Source organism: Varroa jacobsoni, unplaced genomic scaffold, assembly GCF_002532875.2.
Source record: "Varroa jacobsoni isolate VJ856 unplaced genomic scaffold, vjacob_1.0 scaffold_998, whole genome shotgun sequence".
Classification (NCBI taxonomy): Eukaryota; Metazoa; Arthropoda; class Arachnida; order Mesostigmata; family Varroidae; genus Varroa; species Varroa jacobsoni.
The window spans coordinates 295,876-320,556 of record NW_019213900.1 but is presented as its reverse complement, the minus strand read 5'-3'; the positions used below and the strand labels follow the sequence as shown (position 1 = coordinate 320,556).

The 24,681-nt window shown below is 39.4% G+C and overlaps 2 protein-coding genes across 13 annotated transcripts in view; one reads left to right on the top strand and one right to left on the bottom strand.

Annotated features, from left to right (window-relative positions):
* The window catches only part of LOC111265702 (vasoactive intestinal polypeptide receptor 2), a 104,905-nt gene that overhangs the window by 23,701 nt on the left and 56,523 nt on the right, over positions 1-24,681 (top strand). The gene's annotated exons all lie outside the window — the stretch shown is intronic.
* LOC111265704 (cytochrome P450 302a1, mitochondrial) lies at positions 4,594-23,600 on the bottom strand. Of its 5 annotated transcripts, none has more exons than XR_015313141.1 (9): positions 23,495-23,600; positions 15,570-15,810; positions 14,426-14,604; positions 13,704-13,902; positions 11,873-12,026; positions 10,027-10,260; positions 5,871-6,065; positions 5,052-5,302; positions 4,594-4,825 (listed from the first exon to the last, which is right to left on the bottom strand). XR_015313141.1 is itself a non-coding variant. In XM_022842602.2 (8 exons), exons 1-8 carry the CDS (start codon positions 17,319-17,321, stop codon positions 5,195-5,197), a joined length of 1,410 nt encoding a protein of 469 aa, XP_022698337.1. In that variant the 5' UTR covers positions 17,322-17,426; the 3' UTR covers positions 4,594-5,194. The 5 variants fall into 5 exon arrangements, 2 of the variants coding, with proteins under 2 accessions (XP_022698337.1, XP_022698338.1); XR_002683599.2 differs by lacking the exon at positions 23,495-23,600 and adding an exon at positions 17,222-17,426; XR_002683600.2 differs by lacking the exons at positions 10,027-10,260; positions 23,495-23,600 and adding an exon at positions 17,222-17,426.

The window sequence follows — 24,681 nt, the reverse complement described above, 5'->3', positions numbered from 1 at the left end:
ATCGTGGCTAAATACAATACTTTAATTCTCGAGGCGGTAACCAGAAAAAGATGCCAACGGTAAGGCCCATTAACCAACTTGCGCTATCATTATGGCGCTGCGAAACTGACTATGGTAAAACGCTAAAGTGTCAGATTCATTTTGTTTTCAGTTCCTCAGGGGGGGGGGGGGGGGTATACACAGCTTATAACCATCTACTAGGTCCTCACAGACGCACATCAATCTCTAGTGACCTTTTTGCAATGCTACTTAACACTTAGAGAAAAAGGGTAGGTTTTTCCTCTCAATAACAACGGGAGCTTCTAGCTGCATAAAGCTTCAAAATTGTAATTATTATATGTAAACATCCGAATTGTATTTTTTAAAGTGTGATACTCTGGTAGCACTTGGTGACAACTTTTATTGTTGAAGATCTGATTTTCTTGAAACTTGTGGAAAAGAGCGTGGTCATTGTCCAAATTTATACTCTAAGTTTGGGGAAAAGCTTTACCCACAACACATAAAAAAGCATCATCGTGGGTAGCGCTATCGAATAATTAGGCCCAAGTTATTAAACAAGCCCTTAATCAACGACATCCAAGTATAGATTGTATTACATATGTATACAGGATATCTCAGAGAAACGAATACTCAGCTTGAAAGATTATAAAATTAGTTTTTTATTCACATGTAATATTTAAACTCGTTTAATTTAGTTTCCCTCCTACCTTAGATGTTCAAAGTCTCTGGTGAACTGCTGATAACAAATAATAGCAGTATGCTATTGATTCACAAACTTGAAGAGACTTTCAAATCTCCCAATATCTTTGGTCTTCAGGCATGGATTATTCTTCAGGATATCATCGCAAAAAAATTTTTTTGCCGTTATAACTTGGTGGATAACGTATTTGCCTGTTAATTTTAGGGATATGTTGTGGTTTAGGTTCGAATACGGGCATTGATGCAGTTCGTTTTGATGAAAGCCAGCCGTCTGCTGGAATATCTAAGGACGATACCGGACGTGCAACTTGAAACATAGAAGCTTGGCGAACGGACAGAATAGTATATCGCATACCTTCGTCTAGCCTATTTGTTTAAAAGATTCTCACCAGGATATCCTTTTACATAACGATGACAGTGTGCAGGTGCTCCATCCTGCTGGAAATAAAATTCACCATTTCCATCGAAGGCCCCCCAAGTCCATGCGAATTCAACTAATCGTCAGCAGTTTAAAAAATAAAAACAAAATAGTGTCAATGTATACATTTTTTTGGAACAGCCCCTGGTTAGAAGTCCCCCCTGCCTGCACCATGCACACTATAGCATATAAACCATATATATATCCAGTTCGTAAGCTGAAGTAAATCTTTCGAGTTCTACGTTTTAAAACTGCCTTATCACTGCATTACACGTCTTGGAAAGCTTATCATTGACTGTTGTGTCTCCGACAACTTAGTTCCGCTGACGCTGAAATTGTGTGATGTAACAATTTCTGCAGATGATTTTTAGCTTTCCTACTTCTTAGTTCACCTTTGAAGCTTGGCCTCAACGCCTTCTCCTCCCTGCTATACTGCAACAAATTTATAATATAATCGCTTCTGCTGCGAGCTGAATCGGTCAATATGTTGGCCTTTCGAAATATTGTTGTAGTCGAATTATATTATTTTAATTGCGCCACATTTATACCATAATGTTCCTCGAGTAAGAATCAACACTATGCAGCTCCTCAGGCAGTGCCAGCCGCAACCTGTTTGGTTTCAACCTGGTCGATCGGAGATATAGGACAAATAAACAATCTACGTTTTGAGAAGCTCGCTGATATCTAGGCTTGCGTGGCGCTCAAACATCCGAAACTTTGAACTTACCTGTAGGTCTGCCCCATAATCTTTATCCCTTTTAACGAGTGATATAGATGCCATGCACTAGAGCCATTTTCGTCGTCGATACAGGCGTTTTTACGGTCGGTCGTAACACCCAAAGTATCTTTTCAGAAACAGAACGAAGCATTTCTGAGTTCAGCCTCTGATAACTGTACAGGACTACCAGATGTTGGACAACAACGAGTAATTCAGTGATTCTCCAAGTGGTTGACCGACGAGATGTACAACCTATGCCTCATCAAGTGATCTGCTTCCTCTCCGCAAAGAAAAAAAAATGATTATAACATGCTCTGCCGAGAAGTGTCGCTCTGTTTTCCTCTTTCCCTTTGAAGCAGTCCCGCAGCCATACTTCGTATTGGAAAAAAACATATTTTTACAATTTCAACGTAGGAGTTTGCAATCGAACTATTCTCTTTGCACTTATAACTTTTTCTTCACGGGCAAGCTAAATCGAGTATAAAAAAAATTATCACGTGAGAACTAGATATACAGCTATTATGAGAACAACTTAATTCTTGATAATTTAGCATATTTTTCTATCGAATCAGTGGGTGTGGGCTGTTCAAAACCAGGTGCTAATTGTTTTTGTAGCGAGCAAGGCAGGTAGCAATGAAAGCATTCGAGGCCGAAAGTCGGCCAGGAACAAAACCTATACATAGTAAAGGAAAGTTGCTATACGCAACTTATATATACGCTAAAAAAAAATAAAACTAATGCTAATAAACTTCAAACACAATTTGGATGTAATGTATTGATTTTTATTTATGGATCTTGTGATGCTAGCTTGTCCGCTAATATCCGGTTAGTTTTCTATAATTTGCATAGCGATATTCACTTTTCATGTATTTTTCTATAAAATTAGATTATATCAACTACTGGCAGCTAAGACTGATGTACGCGTACCTAGTTCTTTTTGTCTGATTTTTTTGCCGAATGAGACTGTACAATTTGACACTCTAATTCAACAGGCTGTACACAAAACGAACAGCTGGAGGCTTTTCTTCCAATAATCTAACCTTTAAGCCAGCGAAAGCTTCCGCCTCAAATTACTTACGACAGTTATACGTAACTCCGTGCTCTATAATAAGAAACGAAATATATATTTAGGGCAAATATAATGGCTTCAATAACTTTTCTTAAAAAGCAAGTTCAGCGTGTTCTATATAAGACATAGTTAAATGTATAGCCGCAATTACCCGCCACGATTAGACATAGTTTCCTTCTTGTTTCATAAATCTTTGAGAACATATTTGTCTGCATATATTTAGAACATAGCTCACATGTGACCCAAACAGGATCTTTTGGTCAATGTAGTCATCTTCGAACCAAACTTAAATAAAGTTACTACTTGCTGTTCTAGTTTCAATTGGCTAGTAGCCCAACCCAGATATCATATGCTTCCTTTGGTCGATCGTGGTTTCTCTAACTAGTGGCCACACTAACTTTACTGTGTTGCGAAATCAATGGTTCCCACGATACATCATACTTCATCATACGATACATGCTTGTCCGCCCGCTAAATCTCAGATTGGTTTATATGTAAATTGCTAACGGGGAAGGGGGCGGGGGGCAATGAACGTGAGCCAGGTTTCACCAACTATATGTAAACGTCTGGTAGCTACAGCATGTTAAAGCTGTGCTTGTGAAAATTCTGTAATAAGTACATACGGTAAACGAGACTTAACGTGAATGCTGTCATTGGTAATGCCAAACTTTTCACCCAGTCCTTCCTCACGGATGTGCCCTCATGCGTATAAAAGCAAGCAGATCCGAGATAAACATGGTCGACTTCATCTTCCGACATTAACCAGGTACCATGTACTTGTTTCAACAATAACAAATTGTTATAATAATAACAAACATCTCCACAAGTTTGGTATTATTAAAACATCTTAAAAAATTAACGTGTCAGTTGACGCCCCTCAACTCTTCAGTGTTGAGCGGTCCAAGAGGTTTTATTTCAGAAGACCTAGTGAAAAAAATGTAAATAACTTTCAGGGTAAAAATCTACGATTTTTTTTGACTCAGATGATGTTGATTCACCTTGTTGGTGTTTGTGAGCCTTACTACGGGCCATCTTAAATCAATTTTGGGCATGTTTCCGCATCTGACCGAAGATCAACGCAAACAGCATTGACTCATAGCCTATATTGAACTCATTTTCTAGCTCGAAACGTAAGCATATATTGGAAGGAAGAAATTGTGCTAAAATGAGCGGCATACATTTACACACGTTGATTTTGCAGCAGTGGACTAAAACTTTGCGATGTGTTAGGTGGCCAAAAATATCTATCAAGTACCAACAGCATCTGTACTCAATACGAGAATTTAAACACTGGCCATCCATGACATTTGGAATAGCTGTTTACACTTGCAACAACGCACTTGGAGAAAAAGCGGCAGGGACTTACTTACGTCGTACTTAAAAATCGTGTTCAGCCATGTTTACACATCAAAGGATAGAAGCCTTCAATGAAACCGACCTGACCTGCGAAGATTTTGTAATGTAAACCCTATTCCCTTATGCATTCTAGCCCTACAGGTTTTTCCGTGCCATGCAAGGCTTACAACAGTAGACGGTGCAGAATCCGATCTGGTGTTCTGTCATAACAGTTCCATCGCGCGCTCGCACATCAGTCATCATCTAGTCGCCGCGTCTCCTTTAGCAGTTAATTCTAATGATTATCATTTTGGCTATATACGCGTTCATATTTAAGAAGAAGACGACAACATCTATAATTTAAACGAAGTACCGTATTTATTTTGATTCGGTGTATTTTTATCGCCTAGCTCAGTTACTCGCACAGCTGCAACCCTGAGTCTCTCGAAGACGCCCGACGATTGCTTCACAGAGTGGAAGAATGCGAGAACAGGTCTAGGAAAGCCTAAGAAAGGTGCGCAAGCGATGCAGCAGCCCTATTTTGTTGTGAACGAGTTCCCTAGCATCGTCTGCAGGTAACTTCGAGCTTCAAAGTATTACAACGACAGAACATAAAGCTGTGACACCGCTTGCTTATATATATATATATATATATATGTATATATATATATGTATATAGTCATATAATGGATTTTGTTAGAAAACATGACGTGTGAATACTTCCTATAAGCATTTGAATAGGTATCTCCTGTCGCAACCCTATTTCTGTTTACTGAGGCTTTCTGGTACTGATGAAATAAGGTAGAACATACCTAGACTCAAGCTGACGCCAAGGGTGAAGCTTGCTTCTAATTTTATCAGATGAGCCGACGCAGTCAAAGAGTACATGTAAAAGCTGTCGCAAGATCGTAACGGCGTCAGACCGAGCTTTGCTGCGAAGCAAAATTTTCACAAGTTACGGAGCTGAAAAACGCAGTCGAATAGGTTTCTCCGGTGAGCTAACAACACTAGTAGTTATGTCAATATCCTCATCATCCGCTTCCACTACGAACCGTTGCAGAACCTAAATAAAAAGGATAAAGTTACGCTATGTTACCCGATGTCTGGAAATGGGGATGTTTGGGAAAAAATATAATTGTATAAACGTATACATTCAACATGCTAAATGCCTGAATCAAAGAGACCGGCTAACGAGGTAGTGCGGTGCATTATGTCACACTGTACATAAGGCGTTCTCTGTTAGATGTAGCGCAGATACAGATAGTCACTGGAAAATGAAAATCTATTGTCCCACATATGGCTTAATGCTATTTAGCAAAAGATGCAAAGTTTGGGAAAAGTAAATTTTAAGAAGTCAGTTGACGATACGTAAACTCACAATTAGAATAGCTATATTGCCTAACTGGGCATCTATGTCCAAGTCAATTGTCGAGTTTTGCATCTTATAAAATTTAAACTCCATACATCTAGGTCGTAGAACGAATATTTAAGACATTTTGAAATGTTGAAGACGTTTCTATAACGGAACAAAATGGGGCCTTTGTATTTTTGGCTGGTTTCTGTAGAACACCAATTGATGAGAATTACACGTTCTTTCAATTTTAGCAGTAAAAATCATCATGAATATTTACCCTAGCAAGTAGAACAATCATGGCCGTTTCCGCAATTCTTCGCCCTATGCAAGCACGTGCTCCGGAACCAAATGGCAACGAAGTGTATTCTGGTGTTGACGATGCGTCTAACCACCTCTCAGGCAGGAACTCCGACGGTCGCGGGAAATGTTTTTCTTGCATTGAGGCAACGTGGTTCTGGGTGAATATCTTTGTCTGTTTACGGCATTGGTTTTTATATCGCACCACGTCGTGTAACAACCCAACACATGAAAAATTAGTTTTCTAGGATCAGTTTTGCAATTTCGCTCAGATAAAAAAAATATTTCACGGAAACTTACTTTGAAATTATTTGAATTTTCTTCTAAGGGTCCAGAATGTAACTCACAAGCGAAATAAGTTCCTCGATTTTGACGTTCAGTTAAATTCGAAAAAAACATGAACCAGCGTCAATATCTAACACATTTTAGCGCAGCCTAGAACAAAGCATGAAACAAATATCTACATATATGCCAATAATTTATTACAAATACAAAAAAAAAATCGCATTTTCTCTCAAGAAAACTTAAGTGGGCTTATGTTAATTGCATAGTCTGCCACAATTTAATTTAATTAATAGAGAAAAATTAAGCATCTACTAATGTCGTGGGCATCGTCAGAAAACTGCGCATAACATTCACAGTGCATATAAACCCATGTGAATTTCAAAACAGTCGGAACTGGTCCTCTTCTGTTTGCAATTAGTGTCCTTCCTTTGTGCATTACTATGTGTCACAATAAAATTAACTTAATTTCCTTTGCGGTTCGTCCTGTTAATTAATTTGTTCTGTGCGATCTACATATCATTGTTCGGCCCATTTAGGCATTTTTGTACATATACCTTGACTAAATCCATTCGAAGTTACTCTGTTACACTTCAACCAATTTCTACAACCCGTTTTAGAAGGCGTTTCGTAGAATCCTCATATTCACTGAAAGGGCGCACTCTCCCGCTAACTGTATTGCAAACGTTGTGCTGTTTCTATAGTACGATGATCATACACGTAGTTGTATAACTGAAGTTCTGGCTTCTGCAACAGAATTTATTTCATCCTGACTTTTTGAAGTTCCAAATTGTTACCATTTGGGGTAATGTAGTCCAGGTTGCTGATGCGCATCTCTCTGAGTTCGTTGCCGTTGTTACCAGGTAAACTGTATATAACTGTCCAGCGGTCTTCACTCCGGCTAAATCTTCTATTTTTCTAAAGGTGTTTCATCTTATAACAAAGAGGTGATTGCGAAGACTAGCTCACACAGCAGAAACAAGGACAAACCTTTTGGGTTTTATTCATTCGCCGCCATTATAGCACCAGGCGGAGATCGTTGTATCTGCTACTACATGTAGGTACGAACGAATACGCGCTTATCCTAGGTACTTCAAGTCGGCATAAAAGACCACTTACAAACAGTGCAGGCAGCAGCGGCAACGTAGTTTGTTTGTAGAACATTTTAACTGTAGCAGACTGGTGCTCCTTGGAGCTTTTTTTGGCTATTTCCACAAAGTTCTTTTTTAAAATGTCTCTTCTAAGTATAGGCATGTATATTTTGGTTCTGGGAATTTTAGAGAGCTAGGGAGTTTTCTACGTTCTTTCTCGTTTAGCACCATTTCTATGCACACAAAGGCCTTGTATAGTAGACGAGTATTTTTATAGCTATATAATGCACGAAATTTTGTACTAGGTGTTCGCTTTAGCAGAAAGCTGTATTCATTATCCGGTGTTTTTCGCAGGCAGCGTATCACAAACGTTGGGGCTATCGATGAAGTTAGAATCTTGAAGGAGGGATCTCTTGACATGTACATACCTCTATAACAAGCGAAGTCTTCACGTTTTCCGTTTTCATTGAAAATTGTACGTAATACAGGATATCTGAATTTCCTCGGTACCTTTATATCGAAACTAGACATACGTCTTAATGAAGCTCAATTACTGTGAGTAGGTGACTTCACATCTTCGCGTTTTAGCCGGGGCAGTCCTTAGATTAGAGATTAGAGATAGGCTCTTTGTAACAAATCGTACAATACGCTTGCATCGTTTTATTATTATTATTATTACTGCTGCATTACTTTGGCTACTCAATTTTGGTTGCCCCCGACCAACAAGTGTTATGCCTTACTTTTGGAGGAGCTCGAACTTTAGAGTTTATATGTATATCCGCGGGCTCTATTGAACATAATCGTCATATACTATAGGAACGGAACATGGGCGGTATACACTTCGGACTCTGCGATGGGGAGTAGTTCTGAAAATACGAAAGTTAACACACCCAATAAGTTTCTCAAAATTGATTTTATCGAATCGATGATTATCTATGGTAAAAATGCTTCAGCAATTAGGTTAAGTTGTTTCTTTTTAATTCAGCGTGAGTCCATACAAACAGTTGATACCTCCAAAGATATACTCGAATGATTTTCCACTGCAACGAGCAGATGGTAAATTTCGTTTTGTGTTATCCTTATCTCTGTTATTGGTTTAAAATACCTTATAGAACGTACTGTTTTCGTGGATTATCCTCCATACGTAGGCTTCGATAACATATATATTGTACCTTCAATTAACTACAGTGCCTCGTTTAATTGCAGTTCCGTCTGTGTTGATATTGTTATAAACGCTCACATATTTCCAGTCAACCGTTATTCACATAATACGAGAATCAATGTCTTCAGACTCACATCCTTCATTACGTCACGCGAACGCTAGTCGTGAGGTTTTGTCTAAGTAACGATGGAACCAAAAGGAACGATGTTTTATGATCAGGTTCAGAGGACATACGTTGAAAACAGGCCCTCGTGCAGAGATATAGCTGGTCTGGGCAGAAAAAACCTGGCCAGGTTGACTTCAGCTCCATGATTCGGTGCTAGTGACTTCTTCCCATCAATTTGTTAACTAACGACCTGAGTTGATTCGAAGTGAACCCTGGGAGAGAAGTCGAGAGGCGGTGGATAGTGATTTAAGCGGAGACTAGTTCAAAGGTGACGGCTAACTACATTCTCGGCCCATATAAAGTAAACATTGCCTTCTAGTGGCTATGGCTGTATGTGTAATTTAATGGATTTACGATCAATTTAATAAGTAAATACTCAAACCATCTTGATAAAGCAACTGGTGCTCTGGAACTTCTGTTAAGAATGTCCTGTTAATATGACATAGCGTATTATTGAAACGGATGAAGATAAGTTTCAAGTCCTTTGGATTCTAAAACGCAATATTTAGGACAGCGTATATCCGTCTCAGTTAAACAGTGGCATCTATATATTGGTTTCGTCTATTTTACTTTTTTTGTTGCTCAGGCCATCGGTATCTGTAGACCCTTTGTAAATGGTTTTCGTACCGTACGAGCCCTTTTCAGTAATATGTCGCTTGATACTTCTTCAGACGCAGCTTAGTTCAATCCTGTTACAAACAGGATATGTTCTTTGTGCGTGGTAGTGATTGCAATGTCCGTATTTCTAGTGACGTGAGCTTGCTACTTTCTGTACGGCCACAAAGGCCGTTGCTTCTCCCGTTTGGCATATTTATTTTCAGGACGTGTCCATTGCGCCGCGTCTGCCATGGACCGGCCCTGCTGCGATATTTGGCGCTATTCCACTAATACAGCTGTTCGTATGCGGGTTCCATATATAGCTTATAAAGTGCCCACAATTATCGCACGCCACTTCTTTGTGGCCGACAGAGGCTGGTAGGTGGCAGTGTTCCCCTATTTACCATGTGTAGTAAGATTTGAATCTGTCAATTTCGATTATTACTATTCGTCTTCCCTGAAGCGTCCGTGTGCAAGCATCTTTAACCTCACTAGACCTGAACGTTTCTGCATGACCCGCACAGTTTTGCGATGAATATTCATCTGCCAGTACGTATAAATGCTTGTATGCCGCATGCTCCATATACAGAGCCCGATTGTATGGAGACGTGAACCGAACAATTTTAACAAACTGCTATACACTGTCATTCCTGTCATATATACGCTCACCTATTTGTTGACCCCAGAATAGGATTCACCTTGAAAATGATTAGATTGCTCGCTAAACGGTGACCTATTGCCGCCCACAGTCATTTGCTTTTAAACAGTTCTTCAACCTCAAACAGAGCAAAGTTATTTTGGCATTTCTAGTGCCGAGAAAAGGTTTTCTTTTACTTACTCCAGCGGGAACGTGGTATCCGCTTAGAACGAGGTCTCTTGGCGTAATGCGAAATATTCCAGGAACGACCGGCCTGAGTCGCAGGGTTTCCTTGATGACAGCCCGCAAGTAGGCGAGACGTTCACAGCGCACCAGGTCCAATTTTGCAGCTGATTCAGCTTCCTCGCGAGCCAACTCCTGGGCTCGAGGATGGCGCGCAAGGAAGTGTAATGCAAAGCTCGCAGCAAAGGCCGTCTAGTGACCACGAGGACAACTGTCATATAATTTCGGCTAAAAATCGTTCGCGAGCGTAATTGCATATTTGGGTGCAAAACGTAGAAAATGTGGCTATTTCATTAATATTCACAGGTTGTTTGAGCTGTTAATGCGAAGAAAAGGGACATTCAATTAGGTGAATCTACGTACGGGGAGAAGGCCGAGGGGCAACGCGGCAGACACAACAATCACAGCTACGTCTAACATTGCTAACCTTAGAGTGTGTTGAAGCCTGTCTATTTTTACCTACTAAAGTGGGTTGAAGTCGCTCATCGTACGCATATCTTGTATATGGAACACTTCAATAGTCTGTGAATTGATAGACATTTTTCAAGATTTCGAGCATGAGATAAGACGTTGATGACTATTCTGTCCGCAACCGGTGGGATCTACACACGGCTGGTATACCAAGATGTGAACAGCTTTAATTAAAAGTGTTAATAAATTAAGTAAAATTTTAAAAGCGTACTAAACTATTTCAGTGTAGCAGTTAGTAGTATGTAGGTAATATTGTGTACCGCAACATTGCGGGTTGCCATAAACACGTTTGTCTTATATGTAGCACATATGGACATCATTGATTATTGTTTTATAAAAAACGGGTCTTTGGAAAGGCGAACCGTAAATTACGTAAAAATATGTTTCATATAAGTACAGTGTCGCTGTGTGTTGCAATAATTTAGGAAGATTCAACTATGCATAGACTTCAGTCATCTGAAGCTACCCGGAAATCGAGGGCGGCTAGACGTTTAGCAAGCGCTCAACTAATTGGATAAAATGGTTTCAGATGTTCATTCAGCTTGACGCTCTTGATGAGAAATAAGTCTATTTTTCTTTGTCGTATTAGAAGCTTGAAAAATTAGTATACCAGATTCGTTATTCCCAATATGATAAGTATAAGCGACGCCAGTATTTCCAAAAGACCAACATGTATTGTATGTATGAGGAGCTGGATTTCATAGTTGAAAGGTAAGGTTTGTCTGTGTCTCCTTAGATTAGAATTTATTTTTCTAACATAAATTAAAGCGAGGAGTTTTCAAACGAAAGTGTATATGTATTTCAAATGTGGTCCAAAGCAGAAGGTACATTTTTTACTATTTAACCAGATGCTCTCCGGAACGCAAAGTGCAATTTTGACCCACTTCAGGAACATTGTTTGGCCTATTCCCGAATACGATATTGTTCCCTGGATGATGTCATCACAAAATACAGCATAAATGGTTCTTCCGAACCGAGTGACCTACATATCACGTTCCTAGAAAACTTCTGATTTTATTTAAAACGTAGTTGTTTCAAGAGTAAGAATGGTATGTTGACTTTACTTCGTGAGGTTCGGAACGCCTAAATATTATTGCATATTAATCGTTTCATTACTATGTATGGGATGTTAGCATTACTCCGACCGTTACGTTAGACGAAGGCACGTAGAATAGGTAAAATTAAATGGAAGAATTTTAGGAAATTTGGAAGTAGAATGGAACGGCCTCCGAATAAAAGCTTAAAGGAAAGCTTTACTGCAACCGTTAATGCTGTAGCGGAAGACATTTTGCTGACAGGCTAGTCTTGACAGAAAGAAATGGATTATACCAACCGTGTCGACGGCGGCAAATACAAGATCGGTGAGGCAGGTAATGATCTCGGCCGAGTTCAGGTGTCCCTCGTTAATGATATGGGACAGCAAGTCTCCTGGAGCACAGGACGGCTCAGAACGAGACAGACGCTCCTCTACCACGTCCACAATGAAGCTGTATGGGAAAATGTCAGCTGTATTAGAGAGCACAAGACCTATGTACATCTTTTTTGGCTTGAGTTATTTCTGCTCTACTTATTTATATTTGATCGAAAAGCTGCACACTTAATAACATTTTTTTTCGCTATTCGTCCTATGCAAAAAATGCGGTTGAGGCTATGACAATGATTTAAGCAGTGAGACGTCGACAAAAAGGTCCACGCAAGGTGACCTTGGCACAATAACAACATCAGACCTTATGAACCTACGTGATTCTGACAAACAATGAATAGGATATTCTCTACCGCCCGACTTATTATTTAAGCTCATAGCTTAATGTGATTACATTTGTTCAGACTTAGTAGGAGTAAGTAAGCGATTCGAATTGGGACGCAGTTGAAGACGAACGAACTACTAGCCAAAATTGAGGCGTTGTCCAAACAATGGAAAAAATCACCTTAATTGACGAGGTTAGGTTTTTTTATTAAGGTTTCCTGGCCAACCAAATCAAACACATAAAGAAGGATCTAAAGTTTGCTCACATTCATTTTTAGATTTATTTTTTCGCCACAAATATTCGTTGAATTCAACAAAAAAGAAATAAAACTGAAAAATTTAGTAGAAATCAATCTTTAATATCGTGGAGACCGTTAATAACCCTACTTTATTCTGAGGTCACCTTTGCCACCAGGCGGGTACAACGAAAATAAAAAAATTATGCTTCAGCCCGATTTTCGATATTATATTCCTATCGTTGAAATCTGGACTTTCATCCAGTTTGGACTATTAAAATTTAAATTTTAATTTAATTTTAACGGTTTCCTGAGCTATGCTAGTTCTATTGCTACGACTTCCAATTAGGAAATATAAAGTCAACCTTTAGTTTTGACGTTGGTGCTTGAACTCCGAAAGGCTTGTACACGTGCAATGCAATGAATTAGATAGTGTTAGTGGTCGGTAAACGCGGCACTAGGCGTGTCCTATGAAATAAACGACTTTCCCAAAAAGGATGTCATGTTTCCCAATAGGTGCTTATAGATAGGACTACGATCGGATTAGTACACTGTCTAGTTAGCATGCCTAAACGACCGTTCAACCTATCGATCTAATTGTTTAATTTCTTACAAGGCTTATGTGGGCTGCCCAATTAAAAAACGTCACTTATGACTGGACAATTGGAACAGTTTATTCCGAAAAACCAATGAATTTAGTTGTACTTAGAAGCACAAAAACTAGTGCAGGTAGTATGAAGCAAGGTCCTACGAACGTGTTTCCTATTAGGGACAGGTGGCACAGCGTCATTAGTGAATAGTACAGGTTCGTTGGACATTCGCTGTGTACTTCGGATTCGAGTCGCGCAGTGTGTAAATGTTATCAAACGACGATACCGGCCTTTAGGCAAGCATGGAATATTGACCTTCTGCAAGTTCTAGCCATGCAATATTAATATACTCACTGCTAAGAAATGGGTATGAGGCGCTGCATACAGTCGTAGACGTACACTGGTAGTGTACTATGTAGAAGGAAGAGTATAAGCCTGGACTCCTTAAGTTATACCTGAACAGTGTCCTAGTAAACGTGACTAGCTCTCATTTGAAGTACTTGTTTAGGTATGACATTCATTTTGAGCCATTAAGTTTTTCTTGACTTCTCTAAATCTAGTAGATGAGCAAATAACATAGACGCTACTTACTCTTTGAAAAGATCTTCATTGCGCTCGAATTCACTCCAGTTATGCGTAGCTACCCATCTCCATAAAGGCGGGTATGGGAACTCGAGATGACCAACGGCGTGGCTAGCCCGTCGTATGGCACCAATCATATCACAACATTCGGCAGACGGATTCGACCTAAGCGCTCCCAACTGCTTGCCTAGAAGGACACGTGTGGCATCTAACAAAAAGTAACGAGAAAAAACATCCTTTAACGGAAGCAAGAACAGTACCGTCTATCTGGCCAGCCGCCGTTCATTTCAATCTATTGTTTTTGTTATAAATAAAGGTTCTTCCCTCACGAAAAAAAATGAAGAGCGTGCAGTTCGGGGGGAAAGTCTTAAACATCACATCTTGTTAATTGCAGTAATATATAGCTGATGAACATGGCTTGACCTTAGGTGAGCGTGGAGGCATCTCCGGAACAAACAGTAACCCAGAATACCATTCGCGTTGGCTGCAGTGTCCGCTTAAGTAAGGCAACAGCTAATCGACAGCTAGAAATGAAAATTTTATTTGATGTGTGCCAGAAGCATTAATCATCACGCTTTGGTTACCGTCCTGACATAAAGGATATTGCTCTCGCAGTCGCCTGTGGTCAGCGACGCCAACTGCTGAACGACAGCTAATAAAGATATCGTTAACCATTCCTACATATCGACCGGAGCGCTTATGTCATAGCGTCTATTAGTTTCGGTACTCACTCTCAAAGGCCCAGAGATACATAGTATCATAAACGTCGGATTCTTCTGGTAATTGACCCAAAAGACGAGTGGCTTCCAGGGCTACGGCGTTCATCGTGTTGACATGCGGCGCTACGAAGTTTGTTTTTAGCAATGGACCGTTAAGTGCTGAACGGCAGTTCAACCACGACTGACCCTGCCTGAAAGGATAACTCAGATAGGCAGTTCATCCGCTCCATTTCGGCAGCTGACTTGTTGTCTGGCCATGTCCGGCCATAAATAAATGGCGCCCCCTTTGATTTAGTTTCAAAACTGTTTATTATTAGAGATAAGTATTACCACCCAAACCTGCACGTCGCTCGTACTCAAAAATTGTGAGTATTGCTTTTTGTTAATTCTAACCTATTTAAATTACCTCAATCTTCGTTTGCGCACTATTACTTGGTGTAAATAGTATTTGCAATATTTAACGTATGTAGGCACCTATTTTAACTCTTATCGTTAACTAAAAAAAAGGTAAAAATTGCTTGAGTGCCACTGAGATTTTTATGACCTAAATGGATGAAGGCGCCTATAATACGGCGGCAATGGAAGAACAGTAATGATCTCGAGTATACGTCAAGAACAGAAAAAATTAATTTATCTATAAAAGAACAAGTTCATTGTTTTAAAACGGACTGTTAAACTAACATAATGCCCAGTTGTTCTTATTTCACGTTCCCATCTCCCATATTGGCACGTCCATATTTTTCTACCACCGTTTAAGCCCTGAGCACAATTTTCGCGATGAGATACAAAGCATGTATGTTCATTTACTAGTCATTTTGAGAATCTTCCGTCTTTGATCATCGAACAGCTTTTCATAGGTAAGCACGCGTCAAATGGTATTGATAGATGTAGAGTCGTCATCGTCTCGTTCAAATACGCTATATACTAAAGACCTACGACGGAATTAAAATTGGGATGGTAGCGTAAGTATGTAAGAGCTCAGAACGTTCGATAAGTACATATACAAACACACTAAAGACATTGCGAACCGCTAGAACTTATCTGCCCGACCCAGTTTACAGTGACGACCAGTCTAAAAATCCAATTACCCTAATAATTTTCACATAGTTATAACTTCGGATGATCTCAGGCTCTTTCCTAATGCTCGCGTACTTACGTGACAATTAGTCCTGCGTTAGGATCGCAGGTTGTCGAGTGTCTCCGTGCACGATACTCTTTAAGCGAAAACAGCGTCTCTCGATAAGGATACTTCGACTCACTCTTGAAAACTCGGGCGATGTCAGTGGGGTCGAATACGAGCAAATACGAACGACCCATAATAGTTTCACGGATCAGTGGTCCGTAGTTGTCTAGTTTTTTCGCATTTGTATGGTGCAACTTCCATGGGTTGTAGGATCCTGCAAGGAAGTAACGTGCAGTTGTTCATTAGGTCCAAAAGCGTTTCATTATGGCCACAATGGGGAGGCATTAATCTGGCCACTAATCACTTCGTATCGAATGCAACTCGGCAGGTTGGTTTCGGATGGTGTAATAAAAATGTATTCGGTGCATCTGTCAGTCAAATGGCACTACTTTTATGATTCGGGTTTCGTTAGAACTAACCTTAGAGAAAACCTACTTTCAGAATTTTTTTTTCCAACAAAAAGCGTAGGAGAGTGTTTACGAATGATCATCCTATTTTAAAAGTTTCGTATTTCTACGCGAACCCAGAAATGGTCATAAATTGTAACCAGGCTCATCAACAGTAACAGTCGTCACAGCTGATTGAAAGTAACCTGAAAGTCTTCCACTCAAGCTGTATTCAAAGAAAATCACCCAGATCCTTTGTCACAACATAGCATGACTTGTGTTTATATACAACTTACAGATCTAGCAATAGCCCTTCAACATTAGTTTCAGACGTATAGTGGAATTTTAGCATCAACTGTTTTGTTATAGTTAGCAATCCTGATTTTTGTATATAGAACAATAACGGGCAATGAACTCTTAGGCTGTGTTTTGATAAGAATGATTCACGGAATTATAGCGACCACAGGCACTGTGGCAGAGGAATGCCACTTTTGTGGACAGCATTTACGCAAAGATACGGACGAAGAAGAGGTACCATTATAGAGCAGCAATTTCATTCAGAGCAGAACGCTGAACTGTTCCAGCTACTGCAGCGGGTACTGCCAATAGCTAAGACGGTAGCAGCTGGCATTATAAGCGAAACACTTTGGTATAGGTTGTGTGCTCTGCCTAGAACTTGGCACAAAGTGTTTTGTTGGTTTTCTTTACATGAAAGTACCTACCGCTCAACAAGAATGACGGCCATCAGCTGAAACATCAGGGTGTCAAGGGCCTAGGTTCGAAAAAACAGCTATCTCCTATGAGGTGAAAAATGTACACCACTCAGAGATTATGCCGAAGGGACAAATATAAGGTCTACATGACTACGAGGCCGAGCGCGCGCTACAACGGTGTTTGATCTTGAGAACCTTATCCAACCCTTCTGTGTTTATTGGCAAAGTGCCTCTAATGAGTAAGTAGTTTTATAGGCGAGTGATAATAAATAGATTCTTAGCGAAGGAGATAACAGTTACTCCACTGGATAAACTGAATACCTGAAATATATGTTGGGATGTATTCGGATCAACAGTTTGCACATCTCTCTGTTTGGACTAAGACCGTACCATATGGCTATTTATTTATTATCACACAAGTAAAGTAAATATCCTTATTATCATAGAACATATTATTTTGGGTATCGCAGACCAACGATCGAACAAATATGTGCGACACAGGACACAAAGGACGCGGATAACTTACCTATATAAGGAATGTACCAAAGCAATGTTCCTAGAAATGGCAAGCCAGGAACAGTTGGTATATCCTCAAACGGTCTCGCGTTTTCACGGTTCAAAGGCATTTTTTTCAGCAATCACGTCACTTGATCTACCTCCAGTCACCCCACAATAGTTGAACGGAGTTTCTAAGAACTATCACGTTTTTGGACTTGCTTCAGGCAGATGAAAATAGCATTGTTCAGAGGAGGCAAGCCTTCGAAATCCGTTTGTAGAATGACTCTACGGAGTGTTCTATCGGAAAGATAAGCACGTTCCTCTTCGTAGTGTAACGGAATCATTTAAGGAAAGGCGACCCGCGAAGACGACTGGTAACGCACCAAGGCAATACTGCCAAACGGACACATGACATTTCCTTGTTCCGCATCGGGCCAGAGAGGCATTTACCCGTTATTGATTGCAATGGGGGAAAGTTGTATTTATCTTCACGTATATACGAGGGTAGGAATTATGAAAAATTTAGGGCGACTTACGGATCGCCGAAAAAGGATTATTAACCTAAATATTCTTTTATACTGACGTCGAATATCCACAGCGTAGCTCCAGGTCATTCCGTTGAGTACGTACTATGCGTTTCCTACAAATGTTGTTACATATATTTTATTTATAAGAATATATAGCAGGCGAAAAATGGCTAGGAGCCTTTCGAAGTTAGCATCTTCATGTGACATGAATCTAACGATACCGGTAGAGTCGCATAGGCCATTTCTACTAACGTGTCTTTAGACAACAATTATGAAACTAACGTAATTAAAACTTTAACCTAACACCACGCCTTTATATTTATTACAAATGTCGGCACATACTTTGCGCGAGATGACTATAATATTTTAACGCAATTTTTCTTCCTGCTGATACGTAACTTGTTGCAGATTAAAGCCCATTGCGAAATCGGTGCATTACTCAGGCGTCCTTGCCTTTAAAAGTTTAATTGTAATATGAAGCACGAACATTTACCAATCTTGAAGACCGCAACATCTGGCAGTTTTTGGGGCTTTAAAGGAATCTTCATCTCTATTTTAGGTTGAAATATGGTTCATCTAAGTAGCTGTACTATGAGGCAATCAAGCTCTCTCCCTATATAATCAGCCCAAAATAGAGCCATGCACGTTTATAAGGTTCTCATCACAAGGAATTGAAATGTAAGTTTTACTACAGTCGAGTTCAAGTAGTCTAAAATTGGTGCGTTTTAGCCGAGAACTTCGGCGACCTTGATATCCTCACTGATGTGAAGTGCGCGATTCGGGCTCTCCTTACAGAACCGGCCCTTGTTAATATCCTATTCGTGATGCTTTCCTATGTGGCCAATTATAAATTTCATATATCCCCTTTAAAGTATTCAAAATAAATACGCATACACTTCGGTGTAATAGATTTCTCTGCAATTTTATAGTGAAGGTCATGCCGCAAGCGGCACGTAAACATTTCCCATACAAATGCTTGCCGGGCTCCGGCAATGTTACGTGTGTTCTGTTACACATTTTTACTGATTTTGAGTGAACAACTTTACCCCCATAGGCCAACCCACTCATTTCCACCATTTCATAAAGCTTCCAACTCCGGATTCATCTATTGCTGTGCTTGTGGGCATGCCTAAAATCGAGTAGTGCGTTTGAGCGCGCGGATATATACAGGATAGCGATTGAACTAGAAGGGAACTGTTGTTACCGTGAGAAAACCTGTAGCCATAGTTATAATAAGGGGACTAATTAAACTACAGATAACATTGATAAAAGTCATAATAGAAGTTCAGAACAGCGATGGCCTCAACTAACCGTGTGTTAAGGAAGAAGTAACGTTGAGATATGTGATTTTTTTGCGATATCGAACGTAAAGCTCCAAATATAGCAGTATACTGAATATAAGAAACGAAACAACTATGTGTCGTTGTTTGCTAGTTGGTTCGACAGAAAAATTAAAGGAACCGAGTTAGCTTAAAGATACGGTTTGGCCTAGTGAGTATGCGACTATATATGTTAAGAAAAACGTTCTTGGTGCGCTACGTTGACGCTGTGAGCATTCAGGCTGTCGTCGCATGTAAACGAAATTTTAATAACCACGTTCGCATAGACCATCGCACAGGCCGGACAATATCACTGAGACATGCGTTACATTTTGGATAATCGTGGCCATGGATTACGGTCCGCCATCGATAATCATTTACCTTAAAATGATGGTCGATCGCGATAGTTCAGGAAACCTAATTTGAAATTGGTAAATCGACGCGCTTATCGTTACTACCAGCTTTAATTTTTCAAGACAAACACAATTTCTGGTCTCAACCGTGTTTGGGCCATTTAAAAGTACCTATGACCGACGAAATGTGAACACAGGAAGCTTGCCACAACTGCCCATGTTTTTTCAAAAGACAGATGTTTATGCTCTAGCATTATTGAATGGTTGACTGTTTCGCGGAAAATTTTTAGTGGCCTATATTATCCTACGTCATGTTATAGGGCTAAATGGATCAAGGTTGTAAGTGTTTTTGATTGATATTTTCTTCAAGCTACTTAATTAGGACCCTTTTAGGCCAAGGAATAAAAATGACGGACAAACACGCCAGCAGAATTTTCCTTTCTTGTGTGTTTTCCTAATAGCAGCGTTAAGTAGATTTTGGCCTATCTAGCCTACACTGTTCCTAACGCGTGTACATGAATATAAAATTACTTCTACCTTCTGTTATCTGACATAACTCGATAGGGTAGTAGTACGCGCAGAATTCTAAGCGAATCTGTCAAGAAAAGAATACACTATGCCATACTGCGGTCGGCTTTTTCTTCACCCGATTTGTGGCCCGATAAATTCGACCAGGGAATAAAGTAGTAAATTAAGCAGGTCTTACGCATGTTATGAAACTTACTTATTCTTTTTATGAAAAAAAATCGTATCGTCAAGAAATCCAATCCACCACCAAATACACCGTGCTGCATCCCTCAATATTGTCCTTCAAGAAGCCTTTAAGTTCTACCACCCTTTGTGTAATACGTTTGTTTATTTTTGTATTTATGATCGTTTAAAATCGACTGTCTATGTCAATAGTCGAGACATTAAGCCATACGTGCAGCTCAATGGATAGAGGTTGTTTATGTTTTTTTTTCATAATATGTGCTTTCCATTAACGCAATTACTAATAGACTTTTATTAGACTCTGATTTATAGACGTCCCTAAAAGGGAAAATTATTCTATTTTTACCTCAGTGAATATTATAGCTCAAGCTGTCACAACAAGCAATTTTAGCTGATAAACACAAAGCAAATGAACCTATTGCGCTGTTTATATGGATATAATAAATGTTACTATCGAATACTGGTTCAGGAAGTTGGCCGTCACCATGAAAAGAAGCACTATTACGAAGACAGTTTATATAGTCCTAGGTCCTGCAGATCTTTAATTGACCTTTTCATATCTTTCTGAATCCGCTTATTATAGCCATAAGCACATACGATGTACATTCAGCATTACGTGTTCTGTTGTTATGTGCACCAGGGTTTCATCAACCCCCAACCATTGTCCCAAAAGTCGCTATTCAGTCTCTCAAAATGTTAAACATCGCGATAATTAAATTTATACACCTTTTAAGAACTACACGATTCTGTAACATAAAACCTTTAAAATAATTTCGATAGTTAGCGCTAACAAGTCTTATATTATCTGTGAGACCGATATAATCCAGGAGGATGTCTTTCCCTGATTTCGAAATGTACTTATTTTAGTATATTGCAATAAGTAAGAAAATTTCGAGCAAAATGCTCATTCCAGTCTACATAATAGCCTCTTAGAAACAGTAATGATAATCGGCTAACCGTACGATAGGGGAAAGAATACTGCACAAAGTGTGCCGGCTGATAGTTTAACAAACGAAATTTAGAAAACGAAAAACTTTTTCTCAGGAATTTTCCGTCTAACGTTGCCTCGGCAAGTGTCTACGTAGCTGAGAAAATGACTGTATCGGAGGACTAAGAAAACGGCGAGATCGTTCTTTGTCCGCGCGTTTCTTTATGGTTCGTCTGTATAGAGGCTTTACTCCGCATTCATATCTCTACAGGTTTCCGGGAGAGCTTCTGGGAAGGTGCTGAAGCATGTTCGGTCAGAACGGTATTGAATACATCAGTGTGCGACTTACGTAAACGTTGCCGCCAATATTTGAATCAAAGGCCACTTCGCTCGTACTCGTGGGAAAAAACGAAGTGCGATGTCGACTAAGTGTTAAGGCATTGGAAAGAATAGGATCTATGAAACACAGGCTATCATTCATATGTTGGCGGCAAATTAAACTGAGCAAGCAACGTATCATAATTGGAGCTTTTCTGAGCAGTTCTGCATAGGGGTTTGCTGGTAACTAAGATGAGTGATATTCCAAACGATCTGTTCCTGTTGTGTTTTTTGATGGCCTGTTTACATCCTTTGTTTGATATGCTTTGTTTCAGCCGTTCTATTTTAAAATTCCCCTTTAGAGTTCATTTGTCCATGATTTTCAGACTTTTCAACTATATAACCTAACCGTTAGATGCATAATAACAGGCAGATGGTGTTTGTTAATCCTGGGGAGACGTTGTGATCCGCGCATTTTTCGTTTCGGTCTGGAAGTCGGCCGTCCAATGGAATGCCTAACAACGATACACGACATCAAACGTGGGATAATACAAAATATACAAAAATAGGAGTTGAACATTTAGGTACATCAATGTACGTTAGCATTATCAGAAGCAGTACCGAGGGTGTTACTATTATTATTGTTATTATTAAGTTATACATTGTTACCTGCGGAAACTGTTCACGGTAACAAACGATATTTATTTAAAAGCTAAACGATAATTTTGCATCTGTATCCTTCCGCCAGCCCACGTAGACCGGAAACCGCCCTTGATAAATCGCTCGTATGAAGATATGCATGAGAAGGGTAAAAAGAATAATCGTACATTGGCCTATTGATTAAGGCATTGCCCTAGTAAGGAAATGATTCATGTTAGCTCCACTTTTCAATTTGTATAATAAGTACTAAAGTTCTTGTTCAAGATATCATCAAAGTGGTGCGGAAAAAGCCGCCCAAACCTGCCTTAAAACTGGGTTGTTAATGCGTGATGGAAAGGCTCAATTACTACGTAGTTTTAGCAATAACTATATTGGACGACTCGCTCAATCGTCTCAAAATAAATCCGCCGTGTCGTCGTTTTCGTGGCGCACTGACGGCTCGGGTCCACTGGAGAAGCCCACAAACATCTAACAAGTCTGTGTGCACGTTACAACATGCACGCGTTAAGCAATTTCTTTACCTATAAGATGAACGACGACCAGATGCATCTATTTTGCCGCCGAAAGATGCCGTCGATGTAAACGCGCGTAAAACTAATATCTGGCTATACTTCTTATACTGGCTATACTTATATATATATAATGGCTAATAGCTTAGATTTTCTTTCCCGATGCATACGAAAGAACATCTGAAGCCAGTGTACGTTAGGTCAGCACACCATGGAATCCGGAATGAACCATAGGTAGTGCGAAGCTCGAAAAACAAGGCCGCAGGAGCCACTTCTGCTTCGTCAGTAATGATTTGATCGATTCAAGCCTCTTATTTTAAAGCATATAACCCACATAATATATATGTCTGCCTTCAGGCACATACATATAAGCAATACAATATGGAAAATTGGTATGAAAAATACCACCGTGGTAGTAAGTTAAAATTGTTTCCGTATTATCTGTGTTGATATTTCAGTCACAATTTTGTATCCGATAATTGTTGTATTTTATTATTACCATTATTGTAATTATTATTATTGTTGCAAGTTTAAGTTAATTCTATAGTTCTAAAGTCAAAGTTGTACACTTAACAGGGCCACCGTCGTCTCGAAAGAAGGACCCTCACTCTTGTGAAACTGCAGCAATACTTAAGAAATTAATGCTTATGTATGAATTTCGATCCAGTTTAACAAAAAACGAAAAATTCTAGCTCCATAATTAGCATTTTCTTTTACGACATTAAACGAAGTTCATAACTTTTCTGAACAAACTTATATCGTACTTGATTTCTCTTCTGAAGCGTTTCGATTAACTACAGCAATTTTTTGAAAATATTCGAAAAGCATAGAGTTCGTTTGCCAGGGTACAGAGTTCACTTCGAGAAAGAAACAGCAGGGACTTCAAGATGTCGATGGCGGATCAGTGCTAGATATAAAATCGAGATTGGCATAGAGAGTAATTTAAACAGGTCCTCTAGAAACTATTCTATCCCACCTTGCAGAGATAGCGCCCAGGTTCCTGCGTCGTTTCCTATGGCTCCCGTAGTCGGTTAATTCTGGCGTTCTCTACGCGGCGAAACGAGTTGGTCCACCAGAAGCAAGCACCTCCTATTAGAATGAAGCTGCATATTCAAAGTGCTATTAAACACCCGACTTCGATTTTATAGCGCATGGTTTTGTGCTGGCTTTGGCCTTTTCCATCGTGAAAACGGCAACTAGCATCCTTCTCCGCTGGAGCAGTTGCGTCTAAAGAGCAGTAAAGGGATCTCCTTGAACTGCTAAATAGATTGAAGTCGCTGAATACAGTGAGTCAGGTTGTCTTACAATAAAGAAAATGTTTGGAAACATCCTAACTTAAATAGGAAGAGAGACGGAAGGGATTCTTCTTACACACATAATATGTTTTTAGGAAGCAAACTGGGAGCATTCAAAAAGGTTCTAGAAGAGGCGGAAAGGGGAAAAGTCCAAGCCGCTTAAAACTATACAGTTTGTTCATTTAATTCTACTCGAAACTATAAAAAACTCTTCCCATAGTAAACATAATAGGGGTACATTGTGCCCTCAAAAGAAAATGTATTTTTTCATGCCTCTGCCGTAGGACCTCATCACGTTCGTAAGATTAGCAAGTGACCGCACTGGAAATGGATACATTTCGATTTATAATTGGAGCCCAGCCAAATTGTTTCAATGCTAAACAGCAGTGCCAAATTCGAAGCATTTATATAGATTTTATCTTACAGCACCTCTTGATTGTCTGCATAATACTAAAAGTGGTCCCGATACGAATAGCTAAGGTTTCTTAAGTTGTTTCTATCGGTGGCTGATCACGCGACGTTTGCATTGAATCTGCATTACGAATTAATTTATTCATTAAACTAATATATATAAATATATATATATATATATATATACGCGGTATGAACGATACAGAACATACATTTGAAACATGGCACATATTATCATCATGGTTAGAAGAAATATCCTTTCACTCTTCACATCTGCGAAATGTTAGCAAGCGTTTAGAAAGAACCTGATTAAAAACAATTTGTACTTTTTATTAATTATATTATCCGAAAGAAGATATTTCCTAATTAACGTATATTCAGATCCTGTTTTCATGTTCATCACATGGTTTAATTTGCAGCAAGCGATAAATTGGATATTAGCAAATAAAACTTAGTA